General features: G+C 38.5%; 1 protein-coding gene across 2 annotated transcripts in view; it reads right to left on the bottom strand.

The window, feature by feature from the left end:
* Positions 1 to 21,715, bottom strand: part of mntb (MAX network transcriptional repressor b) — a 45,937-nt gene extending 24,222 nt beyond the window's left edge. Inside the window, exons 1-5 of one of the 2 annotated variants that reach the window (XM_005170271.6) lie at positions 21,467 to 21,715; positions 10,726 to 11,332; positions 2,580 to 2,639; positions 2,454 to 2,495; positions 2,028 to 2,139 (exon numbers count right to left, since the gene is read on the bottom strand). In XM_005170271.6, the coding sequence (XP_005170328.2) occupies positions 2,028 to 2,139; positions 2,454 to 2,495; positions 2,580 to 2,639; positions 10,726 to 11,332; positions 21,467 to 21,539 (894 nt within the window). In that variant the 5' untranslated portion in view covers positions 21,540 to 21,715. 2 annotated transcript variants of the gene reach the window in all.
* Between the last annotated feature and the right edge of the window lie 1,371 nt (positions 21,716 to 23,086).

The raw sequence follows: 23,086 nt of genomic DNA, 5'->3' as shown, positions 1-23,086 counted from the left end.
TACAGAACAAGCCATCATTATACAATAACTTGCCTAATTAACCTAGTTAAACCTTTAAATGTCACTTTAAGCTGTATAGATATGTCTTAAAAAATATCTAGTAAAATATTATATACTGTCATCACGGCAAAGAGACAATACATCAGTTATTAGAAATGAGTTTTAATAAAACTATTATGTTTAGAAATGTGTTGAAATAAATCTTCTCTCCGTTAAACAGAAATTGGGGAAAAAATGAACAGGGAGCTAATAATTCTGATTGTAGTGCAGAATTACTTTAAAAAAACTGTTAAAACTGCACTTTAAATACAACATAGGCTTAAACATCTAGTATCTGGTTCAAGATGCAAGTCAAGAGAAATTTAAATTGATTATTTAAACTGGAACTACATCTCTCATTTGATCCCCAAAAACGTCAATATTTAGTATGAAAACAAAGGGGGCTATGCATAGTACATTTTAATGATAATTTGGATTTCACAATGTAAATATTGTTAAAAAAGTATTCCTATCATAGTGGGAACAGTATTCCTATCATAGTGGGATTTCAACTTTATTATGACACCTTACAAAATTTTCAATGCTACAGGGAAAGGCCACAATCAATTTCAAATGTAATCTAAAGTTAAAAACAAACAAATGAGGTGGTCTTTTTGTTATAATAACCAGGCCCGGATTGTCTAATCAGGAGGATCGGGAGAATTCCCGGTGGGCCGGTCTGTTTTTTGGCCGTGAGGGCCGGTGTCCCTAGCTGCTTGCACTCTCAGCAGTCACACTTTTTTCTTCTATTTATTTATTTGACCAAAACTTCACTCTTTTTATTCATTATTTTGCCGCAGTGCCGCTCTTTTTTATTTATTTTCTCGCAGCCCCGTAAGAAAAATGCAGCCTGCAAGTTAACTAACGTTAATGATGATGATGTAATGCAACTATCGACACCAAACAGCGGCACCTTAGTGAATATAAGAGTTCCAATAAAATGAATATTACACCTGCTCAATGAAAATTAAATGATTCACTACATTAATAAATCCGACATAACTTGATCAAAAATCTAAAAATGTGAGAAAAAGATTGAGCCATCAAAAGAAAGTAGTGCTGTGTCTTAGGGGTCGCAAGTCATTAGTTATTTTTTACTCTCATTGATATAGTGCCATTGTGGTCCAGTGGTAAGCACGTTGCGTTTCAGTGACGTGGACCCATGTTCGAATCTCCCCTGAAATTTTTTTTTTTTTTCATTTTTATTGTTAAGACATAAAATACTGTTAGGGCTGTTGAACATTTGAATTTCTAAAGCAGCAGTTTTCTTGAAAAAGACGTGATAGTGCCATTGGAAACTGAATTGGAATCAGTCGTGAACTGAGGTGGGCCGGTCTGGCTTAAACTCCAGGGCTGAAAATGAGTCCCACTCCAGCCCTCATAATAACAATTGCCATTTTAGAAAAGCAAACAACAACAACATAATAATAATAATATTAAGAAAGAAATGTATTAAATTATGATACAGATGCAAAAATCAGAATTACACCGGGAATTTTATGCTATTTGTAAAAGTCCTTAAGCATGGCTCTACATGTGGTATCTGTAATGGATTAAGATTTTCATTCAATTAAGGGTCATGTAGTTAAGTATTTATAATGATATGTATTAGACCTTAATTTTTAGGATTATTTTAAGATAAAATCATTAATTATGCAGGACACCAAAAAAGGGTGTCATCTTGTTGCTTTCTCGTTGTGTTCAAGTCTTACAGAAAACTATGCTTGTGTTGTAGATTACTTCAAAACTGTCAAAAGTAGAATGTTGGACTAGCAGTAATGCCCCGTTTGCTCGGAAAAGACAAAAACGTTTTAACCGTAAATTCTAACAAGGAAAGTCAAGAGTTGATTTTAGGGAAAACCATTCTGTTAACAGCCCTAAATGGTCCTGAAGCAAAATATGTTCATCATCATATAATTTCTCCTTCAACCAGATGCCCATAGAAGCCTTGTAGTAAAGCACACATGCTCGTGTCATCTCTGCCCTACCTGGATATAGCGGAGGGCACTTCTCAGGACACTCAGATTGGAGGTTTTCTTTTCATCCACATTAGGAACGTTCCTCTTGAGGGTCTCAAAACACTCTTTCAGATGTGCTCGTCTGGGACAGACAAAAAAAAAAACACTGATTGTTCTTTTTCTCAGCAAATGAGAGTTTTAACATGTTTGCTATTGAAGAACCAGCTGTAAAATGTCAACAGGAGATTGTTTTGTAACATCTTATTTGCTACTATGGTTACTAGCAGGGCCTCTGAGCCAATAAAAACAAAATTGCGAAGCGAGGATGGGTTAATGTGCTTGTGATCAGTCCTGCAGGTAAACGACTGACATTAAATAAACTGAGTTCATATACGCTGCTTCTGTTTGTCGTAATAAACAAGCAGGAAAAAAACACACAAACAGAAGTTTACCCACCTGTTCTTTTCCAGCTTGTTATGAACTTCTCGAGTTCCGGCTCTGCAGGAAAGACATTGGACATTGTTTATAGACTGCATGTAAACGTTTATAAATCAATCGAGATATTTCATATGAGTCACTTGCATGTGTGTAGGAAGTTCACAGTAAAAAGTGGTCCACGAGTCTCCTGAATCCGAATGGTAACTTTAATGAACAACAAAGCAAAACATCACTGAAAATTAGGGGCGCAGCACTACATTGATTTGCAAGAGATAAAATACATCTAGACTGGTGTGTTCTCGCCGAATAAACCCCCACTGATTATTCAAGACTGAAGGGCTTTATTCTGTGAAAACAACTGCCTAGATGTAAATTAGCCATTTATTACACAGCTACTTGACACAAAATTAAACAGTTAGAAAACACTAATCTGAGCTGTAAACATTTATTCGCTCTTTTATTAAACGTAGACAGAAAAATGGCTGAATGGAGAATACACTAACCTATGGACAGTCACAAGATGATGCTAAACAGTCGAGAATAGCAGAGTGAAAATAAGCATGCAAATGTATTTGAACACACTCATTATCTGGCAAGATAATTTGTAGTCTGTGTATAAGCCTGTGCTATTAACGTAAATGCTGGTTATGGGAATACCATTTTACGAAATGTTGTGATACACAATCACAATCAAGTACTTCAAAGTGCCGCATAATATAAATCAATACAACTACTGCTCCACTACTGCCAGCCACATAGCGCTTCAAGTAGCGTTATAGAGAACGTGCACAGAGATAATTTTTGCTCACGTTTATTGTTGACGCTTAACATCTTGTAAATAAACAAAGGCCACAGATGCGCAAAACAGCGGGCGTAAAAGTGTCATTGTTATAAAAATGCCTTGGGGTTATTGGTTTGATGCGCTGTGTTAAAAATTGGTCAACTAATGAGATTTGAGTGTTTGTTCGCGTGCCTTAAGCTGCTGAAGTTGCTGTAAAACACGAATTGGTGGCGCTCACGCGCAAAACAGTCTAGCAGATAACACAAGAATTGCAGATCAAATAGAATTTGATGAGTTTCATTTCACTTCATTTTATTGTACGTGACTTTTTCAAATAAACGTTTGACCAGGGGCCTCATGTATCAACGCTGCGTACGCACAAAAACTTTGCATATCCCAGGTTTCACGCTAACGTTTAGATTTACTAACGATGAAATTAATGTGAGAATGTTCTTTGGTCCACGCCAACTTCACGCCTGGCGTACGTGTACTTCTTGTGTGTGTTTGTTTTATTTCCACTGGCGACTCCTAGTGGCAGTTGTGTTAAATTGCACACTACAAATGGGACGAGATCATCTGCATGTCTAGCAGGTATATAAGGTTTCCATACCATATAGTTGACCAGCCATACATTAAAGCGCAACTTGCAGCGGTCGCCGTATTTCCCAATGCATTCGGAGTGATCGACTACACGCACATTGCTATAAGGGTGCCATCTGAAGACGAATTTGCATACGTGAATCAGAATCATTTCCATTTAATAAATCTGCAAATAATATATGATGATCAAATGCGCTTAACATAATACACACACTTATTAATAATTCCTACTTGTGTTCCTCGTGATGAAGAGTAAGCAAAATCTGATATGTAGTGGGGGAAAGAAGAATGAGTACATCAGACGCTGCATTCGAACCGGGATCAGGAATGATAGTGTCAAAACATGATGTCATGCGCGTTACGAGCTACGCCACTCACGCTGGTGATGTCCGCCCTCTTTAGCTTTGTTGTCTCTGTCGATCAAATGGGCAGAAATCACTCAATTAGCTCATTTCAATGACAAACTTGCAAATAACACCGTTTTTCTCCGGTCTACCTCCGATAGGAGCACTTCCAATTCACACTCTGTTCAAAGTTTCTCTTTTTGCTTGCTTTTGCCATTGTTTTTTCGTTTGGTTTTGCCAAAGTAGAGTCATTAGCATATTCATACAGGGGAGGAGGCAGGGAGGGGTTTTGCGCTCGTTCACGTGCGCTTAGTTTCACGTTTATTCGGATGTACAAAGAGAATATGCGAGGGATTCTGCGTACGCAGTGTTTCATACATCAGAATATTTTACTGCATACGCACATTTACAGCTTTGTGCGTACGCAATATTTTAGTTTGAATTTAACGCAAGTCTTCGTACATGAGGCCCCAGGTGTTTTTGTGCTGTATAGGAGGAGGGTAAACAAGTGGAAAAGCTTACTTTATAAATACTTGAGGAAAACCATGAGGGTTACATCACTTCTGTGACAGTGAGTGTCAGAAATGTAGGGTTGTGTAGCGCCGCCTTGTGTACCGGGGGTTTTCTGTCTTTCATTAAGTACCATCTAACGCCAGAGAGTGGTTTTGCACGTTCACTCAAAAATCATCCCGGTGTGCATGAGCCTTTAGTCTGCGCATTTTTGTCAGTGCACAAATTCCCAAATGTAACAACACAGTAGTGTAGCAGCGCAAAACATAAAGAATTTCTATTGTCTGAGAAGATGGATTTGAACATGTTTCAATTTTTACATATTTTGATAGAAAAAATTAACAAAAACGTGTAAATGGACAACGTGTAAACATTGTAAATACCAGTTAAAAAATGCAGGAAACGTCCACAACTATACAGTACCTTAAATTTGGTTGGTTCCTGATGAGGATTTGCACATTATATTACATTATTGTTTTCATTTATTGATTTTGTTTATTTAAAAAAGCTAAATTTGTGGTTTAATGTTGATGTTTTTTATTTTGTTTGTCATTTATGAATGTATACAAAGTCCATTTGTTTGTGTAGAATGTGTCTTGAGTTTACCACTGAATCACTGTGCAATGATTAAACTGAACTGCACTGAAGAACTTCATGTTGCCTCACAACTTTTTGCTATTTGTTCCTCAATTTGAATGTAGTTGACGACAATAATCAGCTTTAGTTGGTTGCCACAGCAATTTTGCAAAGAAAGTTACATTAAATTTCCAAATGCGTACAATAAGCAATGCAGATGTGAAGATGAGTTTACATCATTTATATATACAACGTTTACTGTGAACAAGACACTGAAAACAGCAGACCATGAGAAGGAAATCATCACACTTCACACCTTTTAATTGGTGACAAGAATCAGCATTGCAAATTTCATTGACACTGACAGACCAACCACAACACATTTTCATGATTTTCATGACTTTCAGGGAGCTTTCACACTTAGTTCAATTGACCATTCGCTATGCCAGACCCAAAAACCACCATCCACCAATCGTGGCTTAGCTACCGTAGCTACGCTATTTTTTATTATTTTCCGCTCGATATGAGCACTGCTCCGTTTAAGCCCTCGCCATAGTAGTCATACTAATAGCAATCATATTTCCATCTGTTTCAAGCTACAAATATTTGAAATTACTATAATAGATTTGTTTTTCTCCTACGTGCCCAGCGACATTTAAATAAGTGGGCGTGAGAAACTTGCATGCAGAGGAGATGAACCCGAGCAACACACTACATTGAGGGAAACGCTGAGAGCTTGTCAAAAAACGGTATTGTGTTTACTAGGGATGCTCATTTCGGTTAATTTTGCTAACTGACAACCGCCGCTCATTAATCGGTTATTAACGGTTAACTGGTCAGATTACTATTAATTTGATATTAAACAAATTGACGTGTCTATTTTGTGTCCGACACATTAAATATTGCATTTTAAAATACTGAATTATTTTTATATGCTAGCATATTATTAGAACAAGACAACAGAGCATTTTCACGCACCTGCAGTGTTTAGCACAGAAGAGCAGAATAAACTAAATAAAATGAATTAAATAAATAGGACTGCCCTAAATTATTTTCACTTAAATAATAAATTTTTATTACAAAACGAAAATACTGATTGATTCTTTTTAATAACCGGCATAGGCTGTTTTTTTTCCAATCATATGTTTTTTTCTTCCGTCAAATAAAAATCGTAGACTTTCTCAAATCGCTCGCTCCATGGAAAATATGCATTTATTTAATGCCCCGCTGTTATTATTATAAATCACAAAACCTTTTTACATTTTTAATAGAAATCATTATTTTAAAGATTATGTCTTGATATATGGTTTCCACTCTCTCCCTCGCGGTTCAAGTGTGCGCTGCGTGATGAAAAGACAACGACAACGTGCGCATATGTTGACTTTTTGTAAACAGTTTTGTTGTTTAAATATGATATTGCATTAATGTGCATACATGCTTTATAAGCTGTAAAATAAAAGGTAAAGCCTATTTGTTGCGTTTATGACGCAGATCCAGGTCAACATCAGCGCTGGTTTGGCATCAACACGTCTGTTAAACAGCAATATTCTTCTTTCATTTTGCTTCTTTGGCAAATGTGTCTGTAGGCACGGGTTATATGTTATCGTCCCGCAAGTTAAGCATGTCTTGCAGTTGAACAAGTGGCCAAAAACAAGGCGCATCTCACTGCCTTTATGTTGACAAGGAAAAAAAAAAAAGAGAAGAAGCGCGGTCCTCTTATGAAACGACTGAATCAGCTGGGTATCGATTGTGCAAAAGTGTTGCTGTCTGTGTTGTTACAATTGTAATATTTAATACTATTGTGATATTCAAGATTTGTACATTCATACTGCTCTGGATAACTTAAAACAGCGATTAGACCTTCAGAGCGGCAATAATGCGTCCTGAAGTAAAGCGAAACAGCTATAAACTCCAACAAGATAGAGTGATTATATACAGAGTCATATACCTTTATCTATAAATAAAGTATAACTATAGAAACTGTGTTCATCTTAACTGAAAGCTTCTGCGTGTTTGCTGGCCTCACGCATCGCGCACCTGTCAGTCAGTCAGTCAGCACGTAACGCCAAAGGGTTAAACAGATAGCGCACAGCACTACACGGTTACAGAGAAGCTTGCGCTGTTATGATTCACATACCTTTTAATACGTTTTGGTGCGATTTTAATCCGCTAGTAAAAACAACAACAATGACTGAATGATTTGAAAGGGTAATGTAGCCGTGGCGGGATGCATTTTGGTCCCCGCCATGGAAGAATGAATGTAGCGGAAACCAAGCTCTTTAAAAGTTCTCTGTAGTTGTCTTGACAACACAAACTGCTGCTCTGGGATGAGTCGCGTACAAAAGATGCCCCTCTTAACGCAAAGGCGCATTCAATCGGCCCCTTATGCAGCCAAACTAAAAATATTTAAAATAATAATTTTAATCGTTTAACTGATAGCATTAATCGGGTACAAACGCACCCTTTCGGTTAACGGTTAATCGATTATTTTGAGCATCCCTAGTGTTTACATATTTACATTTTCCAATTTAAGTAGTTTTCCTGTTATGCAAGTGGCATTTACTTTAAACCCATAAACAAATGTTCACTGAGGATGGTTTATAGTAAGGTTTTTTCCACAAAACTGTGAAATGTGACTGGTGTTTTTAGGGTTTAGCACCCAGTGGTGGAACTAAGTACTGCACTGCTATTTCAAAACACGTTTTCTTTTGCGCTGCGGATTGTTAGATAATGGTGTTAGCTGCTCAGCTAAGGTTTAAGTTTGTAAAACATATACTTTTAATTAATTAAAAACCACCTTGTGTGAATTTTTAGAACTCTGAATCTGTCTCATTTTGGAGGCTGCTGCTGTCCTCTTGAGGCTACGTTTTTTTTTTTATATTCATGTGGCCTTCAAGACTGAACTGAAATGCAGTGTGTCGTCCACCAAGGCAACCCAGTGTGCTAAAATATAATTGGTTCAACTGGCAGTGGGCTGGTTATAGAGACCAAAACAAAGAAAGACGTTCTGACACAGAAAGCACATTTTCAAAGGAGAATAACTGACTTCAGCATTGTATTTCAGATAAACAAATATATTCACTCCCATGTTCTTTAATATCTTTTTGTATTAAATAAAACATTATTGTATTTCTATGATTTAGAAGAGTCAAAAACATACATGCATACAGCCATACCATCCATCCAAATTCATACATTATTTATTACTTGAATCTAGGTCCACATAAAAGAAAAAGATAAAAGAAAATCTAAAAGAAAATAAGGTAAAGTCCTTTTCATGTCTGATGTATTTACATATACTTACTAAGTAAAGGTTTATAATTATATAAAGCCTTCCTGTTGATTTTCAGGAATAACTAGCATACCTACAGTATTATCATGAAATATGTCATTACAAAATTAAAATGAAATAGAATTGATCATACTGCTCACTCCTGTCTTTATTGCTTTTGTAATATCTTAGTCACAAATTAGTTAATTAATTTGAATTAAATTAAATTTAAGGTTTTCCATGAGGGTGTGTAAAAGGTGACATCAAGAATGACAGCGTTTGCAGTGTTATTTCACATCATGGGTCAGCGTTCAGGACAGCAGCCTAGTTTTAAAAATTGCAATCTCCTAACAAAACAGCTGAAACCATTGATTTGGTTATGATTGCAGACACTGGGTTATGATTACAGTCTGTCCCACAATTTAATCTCAGTTGATTTGAACACTTTATCGCTTTCTTGTAGGGCCTTACCATCGAAAAAAAAAACTGAAAGTAAAATATTGCTTTGTGCTTTTACATGCATTTATTTTTTACACGCGAGCAGCACTTTATTTGCTGATGTTTTCGAGGTCTCGGAGAGGCTTAGTTTGCAGTAAATGCCTCTTCACATAAACTCTGAATCTGTAGGTTTAGGTCACTTAAACATCCATTTAGACATTCAACACACACCCACATTCATGACACAATGGCCCATAAACCAACTAGATATTGCAGTTTCTCTGAGCAAATGTAGTCAGTCTAATTAAGAAATTAAATTATTTCCCCTTATTTGATCTTAATTCTGAAGTTTTAATAATTCTGATGTTTTTTTTTCTCTCTTTTTAAAGGGCACCTATGGTGAAAAATCAATTTTTCAAGCTGTTTGGACAGACATGTGTGTAATGCTGGGTTCACACCAGACGCGGAACGCGTGTCAAGCGCGAGTGATTTACATGTTAAGTCAATGCAAACGCGCGAATAGACATCCTGCGGCACGAATGACGCAAATTTCGCGAATACCGCGGGGTGAATTGAGCGATTTGCGCGTTTGACGCGCTTAACAAGCGTTTCACGCGAATCTCTTGAGTTCGAAAATCTGAACTTCAGCGTACATTCGCGCCGCGTTAACCAATCAGAAGCTTGCTCTTGTGGGGGCGTGATTGTGACGTAGAACCTGTTGTCGGTGTTCCGAGGGAAATCCTCAGGCCTTCACCGACAACAGTTTATCAAACTCGGCTTGGCTCAGTCAGAAGCACCGCTGAAAGCCTCTGTCATCCAGGTTAAGTTTCTGGCAGAGTTTATGAGCTCACAGAGCTGGATGAACCTCTGAAAGGATGTAGTGGACTCAGACACGACCCTAAACGTATCTAAGCTGTTTTTCAGTCTTCATAAAGCTCATTAACACTGTTATTTTCTTCATAAAATCCATGTTAGCCATTTAGCTATGAAGCTAGAGTCTTCGGGCAGACAGAAGCCCTTCCCATCACGCAAATCCGCGTCTGTTCTGATGTGAATTTGACACGCGAATGAAGCGGGGTTTGATGCGCGAATGAAGCGAGCAAACTCAAATGTTCACGCGGCTATTTACGAACAAATAGCGTGATTACGAACAAATGCGCGTTCCTGGTGTGAACACAGCATAAGTATAGTGCATAGACCTTCATATTGGGGTGATATAAACACAACCAGAGTTTTTTATTTTTATTTATTTATTTTTTTTAACAACTTAAAAACGGTGGACCAATTGGAGCGGTTTTTAGAGCGACCACAACTTGACGCAGGAGTGCGGTCCCCCCGCCCACCAATATTGATTGACAGGCCCATTGATTGACCTCCCCATATTGATTGACAGGCCCATTGATTGACCTCCCCATATCCTCAGTTTGTTGATTCACGTCCGCCATTATCAGCGCGAGCCATTTTTCAATAAATAACTATTATATCTGATGTTATAATATTATCATTGTTAATTGACTAATCTCCATTTATATTTTAGTTCATTATTATGTTTATTTTTGTTTATAAGCATTACTAGTAACATTAGTAGTATTTGTGATATTATTATTATTATTATTATCATTACTACTATTATTGTTTTTTATCATTATAATAAAGGAAGGTGACCACAGCAAATATCATTTCTACAAATTTTATTAATTAAAATTATTTAAATCCGCCAATTTAAGCAGCTCTACTTTCTTGTTAACAAACTCACAGAACACAACTCACCCTCCAGGTCTCCTCTTCCCATCCAGATTTCTAGGATCCTCCACTGTGGCTCCATTGGGCCGGGCCGGTTGTCCCAGTTGCCCCGGCTGCCCCTGTGCTGGCGTGGGCTGGGTCTGGGTGAGTGCAGGCTGGGGCAGCAGGTGTTGCTGGGCTGTGATGATGGAGGCTGGAAAGGGCTGCAGGAGGCTCTGCGTCTGCGCTGCTTGGGGACTGTTGTTGGGCAGAGCTACACTGTTAGTCTCTGCCTTCACGTGAGCGATCAGATGCCGATGCTGCTGAGGCGAAAGCATGTCTTTGCTTTGGGACAGAGCGCTGGTCAGCGGCGAGACCACAGGCAGGGTGGGAGCCGTGTGCAGGGCAGCAGCGGGCTGAATTTGAGGAACCGCAGGGCTGGCAGTGACCACCGGGATGGGGATGACGGTGATGGGAACAGCAGGAGGGAGTGGAGGCGGAGGCACCGGAGGCTGCTGTTGCTGGCGCTGAGGTTCGAGCCTCAGTTCTTCTGTCCAGGTCACATGATTGAGTTGGACCGACTGGATAACAGGAGCCGAGAGCTTGTGCTCGGCCTCACGGGACAGAAGAGCCTTCTCTCGCCGCTCCTCCTCTTCTGGACAAGAAAAAAAAAAAACAGACGAAATGTTAGAACTTAGAAAACAGTAGTAGTATTTGTTAATGTTGTCAGTTTTACTGCCATTATTACTATAATTACTATTTTCACACCAAGAAGGTCACTGGTTCAAGTCCCATCTTAAACAGTTGGCATTTCTTGAGTTTGAATGTTCTCCCTGTGTTGGCATGGGTTTCCTCCGGGTGCTCCGGTTTCCCCCACAGTCCAAAAACATGTGGTACTGAATAAACTGAATAAACAAATTGTTCATAGTGCCCTAAAAAAATCAAAAATATGTCTACAAAATTGTTGCAAACAAATTAAATGGGTTAAATTTAAACAAACATATTGAATTTAGTAATGTTCAACCTAATTTGTTTGTTTAAATTCAGCCCAAATAAATTGTTTATAAGGACTTAACTTAAAAAAAAAATTTGTAAATCCAAGTAATCATCTTTGAATAATTTTTTTTAGTGTGTGTGTGTGTGTGTGTGTGTGTGTTTTCATTACTCGGTTGCGGTTGAAAGGGCATCTGCTGCGTAAAACATATACCGGAGTAGTTGGTGGTTCGTTCCGCTGTGGAGACGCCTGATAAACAAGGGACCAAGCCGGACGAAAACGAATGACTGATTTGCTTAATTTAGATAATTTTTAAGACCTACAGTATATTAATATGCTTTCTACTGTTATGCATGTTGTATATTTTTTATATGCTCTTATTTATTTACTTTGACGCACACCATTTAAAACATCTTAATGTTTTTATTCTGTTTTTTGTTTTTCATTTATATGTGACTCCGTGTAATTTGTGCAGCTCTTTGCAAAATAAAAATAAATAAACAAATCCTCAAATGGCTCTGCAGCGAGCACCACTTGCAATTATTAGCCCTCCTGAATATTAGCAACGCTTTTCGCCCAATTTCTGTTTAATGTAAAGATTTTTTTTCCAACACATTTCTAAACATAATAGTTTTAATAACTATTAATTAGTTAACTAACTATATAAAGTTATATTAACTATAACTTTAATAACTTTAATTTCTAATAACTAATTTCTTTTATTTTTGCTATGATGACAGCACATAATATTTGACTAGATATTTTTCAAAATACAAGCATTCAGATTCAAAGGCTTAATTAGGGTAATTACGCAAGTCATTCTATAACAGTAGTTTCTTCTGCAGACTATAAAAAATATATATTGCCTAAAGGGGCTAATAATATTGACCTGAAAATAGGTTTCAAAATATTTAAAGCTGCTTTTATTCTAGCCGAAATAAAACAAACAAGACTTTCTCCAGAAGAAAAAATATTATAGGAAATGCTGTTAAAATTCCTTGCTCTGTTAAACATCATTCGGGAAATATTTATTTTAAAAAGATTCTCAGGAGCGATAATAATTTTGACTTCAACAGTAATCGTTTTTAATAATCGTGATAACAATTATGACCAAAATAATCGTGATTATGATTTTTCCTAAAATCGAGCAGCCCTAATAGGGAATCTGATTTTTTGTTAGATGCACTAATTCTTTTGGGATAGCATTTACAATCGTTACATTTCTTATATGGAATAGGATATAAAATCATGGTGTACTCGACAGTTTCTGGACTTGCTGCATCACAGACACAAATATTTGAACAAATTAGCAAAAATTTATCACTTTCTGGCCATCGAGCGTGATTTTCGAAAGTATTACATCACTTTGTAAACGTTTATTATTACTATTTGTTGAGTCTCCTCATACAATTCGTGTGGCGTCACACTTAAGTAAATAAAAATGTTACTGTCTATATAATAAAGTTACTTTATTGGCTTGTGTTTATCTTTAATCAGTAAAATTTAAGTTAGCGAGTAATATTTAAAGTCTTCGATAATAATCTCTATTGTTTATTGACACAATAAATAACTATTTCAAAGCATTTTCAGTTTCTGTTTTGTTTTTCAGCCAAGGCCATCCAAAACTCAAGTTCAGCGAATCCCTGATGTCAAACCATTATTTATGTGTTATAATAGTGGAATAAACGTAACTGATCACCAAATATGTTTCCTTTAATGAACATACTGTTATGTATTAAGACGATATCCACTGGTCATCCTGCTATTGGCTATCAAAAAAACTGAACTAATACTTGCACTGCTTTTGTTCTTAAGACTATACAGGGCTCGAAATTAACTTTCTTACTTGGTAGCACCGGTGCTCCCAACCTGAAATATTTAGGAGCACCAGAAAAAAATTAGGAGCATCCACCAAAAATGAATGATATATTTGACAAGTTGTATATTAAGGGATTTATTGTATTTGAAAATAACATCAATTGGGACTAACAAAACCCAGAAACAACTATCTAACTAATGCTGTGATGACTTAATATTTGTGCAATAATTCCAAAATGAATGTTGAATAATTATAAAATATTAATGATGATGATGATGACAATAATACTAATAATGAATAATATTTCCATCATCAAGATGCCTTGAATGTGCTTTAATGCAAGTTATCTGCTATATAAAGTCCTACTGTTAATTTATGAAAAATGAAAAATAAATTGATGGTTTGCATCAAACACAAATTAAGCATTGTAGTAAGAAATATTTATTTTGTACTATTGTTTTTATATGCATGCCAATTTAATAAATAATATTTCTGCTACAAAACAAACGAAATAATATAATAAATAATTTAATCCAATGCTGAAAGCTGCAAAGCAGTCATAAGTAATTAAATAGAAAAATAATATAGACCTCAAGAAAGAACGGACAAAAGAAAGGAAGAAAAGTCTCACTTTTAAAAGTTTTGGTTTCGGTTCGTGTCGTTTTAATGCTCAGCCTCGTTATGCGCTGAATTACATTTTTCTGTGTTTGTGGAAAAGCATGCAAGTCAGCCGACCCAATATATGAGGGGGGCAGAGCAGGATTCTCCCGATGCCCACCGGCGCAATACTGTTCTTTGTTATAACCCGCATCAGATCAAACTTAGTAAAGGCAAGCTTCTTTGGCGATGGTGTTTTAGCGGACATTTGCGCTGTTGCAGCCTGCTCACGAGGAAACGTATGAAAAAGTTATGAATTGCCGTGAGATTGTGTTGGCTGAACGCTGTGCATACAACGCATCGAGATTCAGTGTACTTTTCACTCTTCAGCCGTTTGCAATCCCCGCGGTCACAAAAGCTCCCTCCTTGTCATCTGACAGCGGAAAGTCTTGAGTGATTGACGGCTAATATGAACCAATATAGCGGCAGGGAAGAGCGAATTTACCACGTTTTTAGAAAAAAAAAAAACAGATCGCACTATAACCATAATATGCAGTCGCACGAATGCTCCCAATATATATTATGAGTCGCATAGCTTAAATTTCGGGCGCATATGCGACTAAAATGGTCGCAATTTCGAGCCCTGCTATAAGGAGATGAGCACCATAAGAATTGATTGACACTGCATAATCGAAATGATTTCACTCCAGGTCTTGTCTTGTAGTAATTAATCTTCCTCTGACTAAACATACTTATTCCTCAGACAGACTGATAATCCATTAACAGCCTGAAATAAATGACATTTACTTCAAAGTGTGTTGTAGCATTAACTATTGAGGTATTTATAGCATCTGTTTTACCTTTAAGAGAAATGCACATTCATGCAAAATGGCTAAAAACCAACTATAGAGCCGAAGCTAATTAATATCACCAGAGATATTACTGTTCAATACCAATTTACAGATCAGTAATGGAACCAATTAGTGCTTGTCTTGACTCTGATAACCATGTAAATTAATAATGAGAAACTACAGAGACTAAATCACACACAATGATAGCTTTAGGATGAACAATGATGCACTAAAGCTTAAATCCTTTTTTTTTTTAAGATGAAAAAAACAAACAGATGCACTCCATGACTCTGAATGAGGGTGGGGTGTGAGTCTCTAAGAGTCGCTCTGTTTCTTTAAGAGAGAAGCCCCAGTACGAGTTTTGCCAGTCTCCAGCTCTACAATGACGTCACATACACACACACACACACACACACACAGCAATCAGTCTGCAGGAGAAGCCGAGAGAGCTAAAGAATCAGAGGCCCGGTCACACCATCTGACTGCAGCCAAAAATGCCCTCGCGTCCAGCCATTTCCATCACTGATGGAGGAATCTATTGTTTAGCCTCATCAATACATATTCAGCTGCATCCAGGTTGTGACGCAAGATCAATGTTTAAATCCTAAATCGAATGGGGGAGGAATTAGGGCTGTTCCCTAATTGGTCTTTGAGCCAAAAGAGTAATTTGCTGCGCAAGACATTCCTGCGCAATAAACTGCACCTTAACTGACAAAAGCGAGTACAGAATAGACAAAGGGTTGACCTGATGTGAAACGCTTGCACGTATTAAACCACGACATGCGGGAATCCTCCTGCATCAGCAGGAATAATAATATTGACTGAAAAGCATTTTCAGAAGACGTCAAAAACTAAAGAAAGCTTGGATGTTTTCAGGGGACGCACAATTCTCTGTTATATAACTGTGGGAGAAACATGCATTTACTGAAAAGTACACTGCTGAAGTCATCTGTCAACAGCCTTTTAAAGGGATAGATCATCATTCATTCATTCATTTTCTTGTCGGCTTAGTCCTTTTATTAATCCGGGGTCGCCACCGCGGAATGAACCGCCAACTTATCCAGCAAGTTTTTACGCAGCGGATGCCCTTCCAGCTGCAACCCAACTCTGGGAAACATCTCTGAAATATCTCTGAACACACAAACACTCATACACTACGGACAATTTAGCCTACCCAATTCACCTGTACTGCATGTCTTTGGGGGAAACCGGAGCACCCGGAGGAAACCCGCGCGAAGGCAGGGAGAACATGCAAACTCCACACAGAAACGCCAACTGAGCCGAGGTTCGAACCAGCGACCCAGCGACCTTCTTGCTGTAAGGCAACAGCACTACCTACTGTGCCACTGCCTCGCCCAGATCATCATCCCAAAGTGAAAATGTACTCACTGCTCACTCACCCTCGAGTGCCTCCAAACATTTGATTTGTTTTGTTCTGTTGAACACAAAAGAAGATATTTTGAAGAATGTTTGAAACCTGTAACTATTGACGTCCATAGTAGGAAAACCAAATGCTATTGAAGTTGCAGGTTACATGTGTTCAAAACTGAAAGTCTTCATACTTTAATATAATTTGTTATAGTATAAATTAAGTTGTCTTTGTTCAGTTTCTCAGAAAACAAGACGTGAATTCTTCATTTTGCATCTCTTTGTATATGAACCTTAATTTAGAGATCTATTATACATTTTCTACAAACCTGTGAATAAAATCCCCCAAAGGGATTATTGTTCAAAATTAACATTTTACTCACTCTCAAGTGGTTCTGTAACCATTATGATTTTTTTTCATTCCGTTAAGCACAAAAGAAGATATTTTGAAGAATGTTTGAAACTGAAAATGAAACACTTTTGAAGTTGCAGGTTACAGGTTTTCTAAACTGGTATGGAGCAAGTAAAGAGAAAGTAAATTAAGACAGATTTTTGATTTTTTAAATTGAAACGAAGAAGCTGTGCAGATACATACATAAAGTCTCTTCAATCTGATATTGAGGTCAAGCATGTCACACTCTCGAAAATTGTTCAAAAAGATATTCACATTCAAAAACTAACAATGTTAATTATTAAAACTAATATTCAGCAAAAGAGAGGGTGTGTTTTGTATTTTCACTGAAAATGAAACGAGGCAGTTGTTATAGGCTCTGTTTTGTTATAAATATGCATTCAGTGAAGATGACGCTTATTTATGCTGCACAACGCCTCAGCATTTCTGCTGTCTGTTAAGTTGCTAATATCAAAATTTAAATAGGCAGTTGCTTATATCATGTTTTCATTTTATTGTTGAGAAAGTGAAACAATGTAGCCGGGGTGATGTGAATAAGGTTATAAAGTACACTGTTCCCTTTGAAGATTTACCGGACGTGTCCTCGTGAGTCTGTTTTCCATATCAAACTTGTGAAGTCTGAACTTACAAGGAGATGATGCCTGAACTGCATGTAACTTTATCCTACTTAATATTGAGGAAAAGTCCCAATCAGAGAGGCGAATGTCCCACCTCCGTTTTCAGATGTCTCTGTTTTCACCCATCAACACTGAGACGGAGCAGCAGCATTTTAGAATGAAAACAGCCTCTTCAGCATTTCCAAAACGCTCCGTTTTCGATGCTCGAAAACTCCAGCGTAGTGAGGGCGGATGGAGCAACCGTAGCAAAACGTATGCATTTTGAAATGAAAACGCATTAGTGTAAACGGGGCCTGAATTTCATTGGCTGACGCTGCTATGACGATTGCGTCAGCCCCAACTTCAGACACACCTTCAGTCAAGCGTTGATGCTGAAGCCCCGTGTGAATGGGGGGGTCATACGTCAAATGAAACTCAGTCAACAATATTTGAGAGATAAAACTATTATCTGAATAGGAAATCTGGAATTTAAGGGCTTCAAAAACATTTAAATACTGCAAAAATTACCTTTGAAGTTGTCCAAATTCTTACCACTGCATATTTTTCACAAAAATTAAGTTTTGATATTCTTACAGTTGGAAATTAAGAAAATACCTTTTCAGAACAGATTATGGCTATTGGCAAAAATATACCCGTGAAACATATGACTCCAGGGAATTATTTTCACATATTAAAATAGGCTTTACTGTACATTCTGTTCTCTTTGTGCAAAACTTTATTATTTTCTGATGCATGCATGCTGTATCTAAACTTTTTTACGGCACAAATATCTAAAGAATCTCAAATTAATCAAACAAGATGTGTCCATTTGTTAAGTGTGACGTTACGCGAAGTGGCTTCCGGGTCCAGGCGCTCTATGAAACTGAATAGGGAGACTCAATATGAAACTGAATAGGGAGACTATGACTTTATATAAAATTAATTTAATGTGTAATATGAATAAAAAGTGGTCATAAAAGAGTATTTTATCAATTTAAATGAGTGGCGGCTTGGACCCGGAAACAGTATTACATACAGGGCCGGAGTGGGACTCCTTTACAGCCCTGGAGTTTCAAGCCTTAGATCGGCCCACCTCAGTTCACCACTGACTATATTAAAATAACGTCATTTCCAATTCAGTTTCTAATTACGCAATCACGTCTTTTTCAAGAAAACAGCTGCTTTAGAACTTCAAATGTTCAACAACCTTACAGTTTTATATGTCTTAAGGCTGATTTATACTTCTGCGTCAAACGCCGGCGTATGCTACGGCGCTGACGCATAGCCCTTCGCTGTGGCCGTCGGCGTCGCTGATGTGCACCTCTCAAAAAATGTAACTACACGTCGCAACGACGCGTAGCGCAAGCTCTTTGATTGGTCGGCTTGGTAGTGCTGACGAGTCTGGGCGGGACCGAGAGCCGCGGGAATGGCGCGAGCCTGATGGAGCGATTGTTTACAAGTGTGGAGTCCCGTGAAGGAGCTCCAGAAGGAAAGTTTTGTTTTGTGTTTACCTCATAGTTAAAGTTGTTGCACGTCTGCCGGTTCCTGCCTCAAAATGAGCGAGTTTGAGCCACTTGTACATCCCGGAAGTGTTCAGAAAAAGCAAAACAGCAGCGAAGAAACTCAACACAGAAGAACATTTACACCTCACTGCCAATTAGAGTTTCGAAAGTGCTAATGCAGACCAACAGAGACAGCGTGCAGAAGTATAAATGCACAGCCACAAGCGTTGCATGCGCTGTGGGTCACACCGGTCACTTGACGCAGAAGTATAAACCAGGCTTTAACAATAAAAATAAAAAAAATAAAAAAAGAATTTCGCAAGTGAGGTTAGAACACGGATCGACGGCGTCGTAACGCAACGTGCTGATCACTGGACCACAATGGCACTGTTATACTTCTGTGGCCCGAATGATATTGACATCATCATTACCTTGAAGGCTGCATTGTGCTTATGGGGCTGCCGGACAATAAATAAGAAGAGCGGAGCTGCGGCAAAATGATGAATAAAAAGAGTGAGGCTATGGTCAAATAAATAAATAAATGAAAAAAAGTGTGACTGCCGAGAGTGCAAGCAGCTAGAAACACCAGCCCTCGCGGCCAAAAAACGGACTGGCCCACCGGGAATTCTCCCGGTCCTCCCGATTAGCCAATCCGGGCCTGATTACTAGGGCCAGACGGAATCTGCTGAGGTTTTTTGCTATTTCTGCAGAGAATTTTTCATGGCAATTATTTTGGGAGTATCCAGCGGAGTATCATAACTAAAACCTTAATATGTAAAATAAAAGTAATAAATTACTGATTAAAAACTGAATAAATTTGTAAAATAAAAGTAAAAAAATAAATAAACAGAATTAATGATGGGCTAAAAAACTGCAGAAATCTGCGTGCGCAGATTCCGTGTTGGCCTACTGATTACATACGTCACAAACACGTCACAACTTAACAAGCGGATTCACTTGGAAAGCAAAATTAAAATTTAAAGGATCTTTTTTCTTTAAAGCTGAAATATGATTAAACAACAAATATCTTTCAGCAGGACTAGCAACTTGATTGCAAACTGAAAGTCTCCATACTTCAGTATCATTTGTTAATGTTTAGAGCATAAATTAAGGTATCTTAGTGCAGATTCTCAGAAAACAAGACCTGAATTCTTCATTTTGCATCTCAAGTATATGAACCTTCATTTAGGCATGTCATTTAGATGTATATTTTTGCATCTATTATATATTTGCTTTCAATCTGTTTATAAAATCCCTTAAGGTGATCTGTTTGGCCAAAATGTACATTTTGCTCACTCTCAAGTGGTTCTGAGTCTACAATTACGAGTGTCTTTATTCTGTTAAACACAAAAGAAGACACTTTGGCGAGTGTTAGAAACCTGTAACTATTGCACAGTCGGAGAAACAAACGCTATGGGTGTCAATGACTGCAGATTATGTTCACAACATCTTCTCTTGTGGTCAGTTTTTGGTGAACTATCCCTTTACTGATAGCACAGTTTAATGAGGGAGTTGTTCTGTTTAAATACCCCCCAACAAGGGGTCTTCAATTTGAGATCGCATGCAGTTTTCCAGATCTGGTACAAGGTCAAATGTTGTGCAAGAGAATGCAAAGTATGCACATCCGAATAGAGAAAAACCTACAGAGACGTTCAAAAATACTGCAAGCACTGTTCAGCATCTGTATTCCAAGAAAATCAGTCTGCAGAGTAGACCAGCGTGCAAAGCTCAAACTTGGATATGCATGAAAAAATGCACATTATATAACTTCTGCATTGAGGGAGGGCGGCGATGCCCTATTTTCTCCCCGGTTTGTGACCTGAGGAGGGAGGGGGGGCTGTCTGGCGCGCACGTGGTCGGAGAGGGCGGACTTTTAGCACGCGGTATTTGCTGTGGGCGTGGCTTCACTGACACGTCATCTTGAGAATGAAACAAAAAGCCTCCTGCTCCGTTTAAAACGACAAATGTGTCGAGGGTGAATTGTGACTTTGATTGTTTCATGGATTGTCGACGTCTAGAAGGTTTGAGAACTTTAAAAAGCCGATGAGGAAATAAATACGAGGAAGTATGAACAGAAAAGTAGGCTGGTCCTGAAAGTCATGAGCGAGATAAGCGCTCGGCAATGTCATTATGTAAAAAAAATCCTTTAGTCTATTGCCACCGCCCAGAGGATAAGAAACACGACGTTCGCTACTTTGAATGAACTTGTTTACTGATACATTGTTGATAAATACCGTTCGTGTTGTTTTAGGAATACAACAAAGCCAATATAATTTTTTTTAAATGTGTGTGTGGCAGTAAACATAAAACACACGACGGCCCGAGTACAAATGTACCCACCCACCGCAGCGCTATTGAGCGAGTATAGTAGCACACTATATATAGCCTGGATTTAACCCGGAAACCGAGTAAGCGAAATATGCCCCAGTCACGAACACTGCAGCCTACAAACACTGGAAACCAGTGGATACCATCACCCAGCTATTATTCACAATGCTTGCAGCTTTTACAAGAAAATATCACTGCAGTTTGTTTCTCTTGAAGTGCACCGGCATGAATACGCAATTTGCATGGTTAAATCCCAGGCAGTTCATACATATCCCACATATCCCTTTTATCTATGCAATCACCCACGTCCCCCCCGCCTTACCACGTGTAATCTGTTGTTGCTGGGCTTGCCACTCCAAATACCTGGCCGCCTCCAATAAGGTCTCGATACTCATTTTGAACACCGATTAAACGCGTTCCCGTTCAACTGTGTGCAAGCCCCCGGTGCGGATTTGTGTAGTGGGTTAATCACAGTATAATCCACCGGCTTCCAAAGACAGTCATAAGACATCCAGGGCGCTCCCGAAATTCATCAGAAACACATTACTTCACTGGCAACAAGATGGCGATTGGAGTAACAGAAAACACAACAAGGCATACCGTTCAGGATCCGCCCTCAGCGGCGCTACTCCTCCCTCCTACTACCAGCGACGGGAAACCACGGCGGAACCACGCTGTCACGCAGAGCCGACGGAACGGCATTCCGCACTGAGCTAAATCCCATGATGGACGTCGAAATGTTTATACAAGTGATATTTATGACATGCATAGATACACAAGACACTGTAGGGGATGTACATATGTGTTTCTGTGCGCTTGGAAGAGCGAAAATAGAGAATATGGTGTGAAGCGTGCGTGTACTCCATTTTCCGGGTTTTCGCGGCAGCTCTGCCCTGCAGTACATTAGCACATGATTAAAACATGTCGATGCGAGGGAACCAATGAGCGTGGAGAACAACAAGGCATGGTGTCTGTCCACATGGGCAGCCGCTAAAGGCTGAGCGCGGCTCATTTGCATGGCGAGACCGAGTATGGCAGGCGGGGTTATTACATTTATCGCTTTCATTAAAGGGCACCTATGGTGAAAAAATCTACTTTTCAAGCTGTTTGGACAGACATGTGTGTAGGTATAGTGTATAGACCGTCATATTGGGGTGATTTAATCACAACCAGTCCTTTTTTTTCAATTTAACAACATAAAAACGGTGGACCAATTGGAGCGGTTTAAGACCGACCACAACTTAACGTATGAGTGTGGTTCCTCCCACTAATATTTATTGACATGTGCGCAAGGGAAAACCCTTGCTCTGTTTTAGGATGTAAGGCTCATTGGACTCAACAGAGATTTTACATTTAGCCGTCATTTGCGCTGAACACACAATGAATGCTACGTATCAAGATTCGGGTCATTAAAAACAGTTTTCACACTCTCTCTGAAAACACTCGATTGACCACATGAGCCCCTTTCACACATACAGACCTTTCCGGAAAATTGCCGGCAATTTTCCGGAAAGGTTGTATGTGTGAACAGGTCCTTTTTGAAAATACCGGTAAATTTGTTCTGGCTATTTTCCGGATAGAGAAGCTGTAACATTACCGGCAATTTGCCGGAATGCTGCGCTGTGTGAATGCAGAAGGAAGATTTTCGTAATAAGCGCGTGCACGTCTAGAACGTGCTGACGTGAGACGTCTGCTTTAGCCAATCACAACAGTCAGACGCATTTACGTCCGCGCGGTTTGTGAGGATAAAAGCCTTTGAATATTTTTCCAGACACATTTAGCTGCTAGAAGTTAGTCAGATCACGTTTATATGTTCTTCTTAATGCCAACTGTGTAAATAATCATCAATGAGATGCTTATGATAAGCCGTTGTTTGTTTACCTTCAAGCTTTGCGTGCGCCTATGAGCGCCTGCACACACACATATTATGAACATCTCGACA

Source organism: Danio rerio, chromosome 21 (assembly GCF_049306965.1).
Source record: "Danio rerio strain Tuebingen ecotype United States chromosome 21, GRCz12tu, whole genome shotgun sequence".
Lineage (NCBI taxonomy): Eukaryota > Metazoa > Chordata > Actinopteri > Cypriniformes > Danionidae > Danio > Danio rerio.
This window is presented reverse-complemented; position numbering and strand designations above follow the sequence as displayed.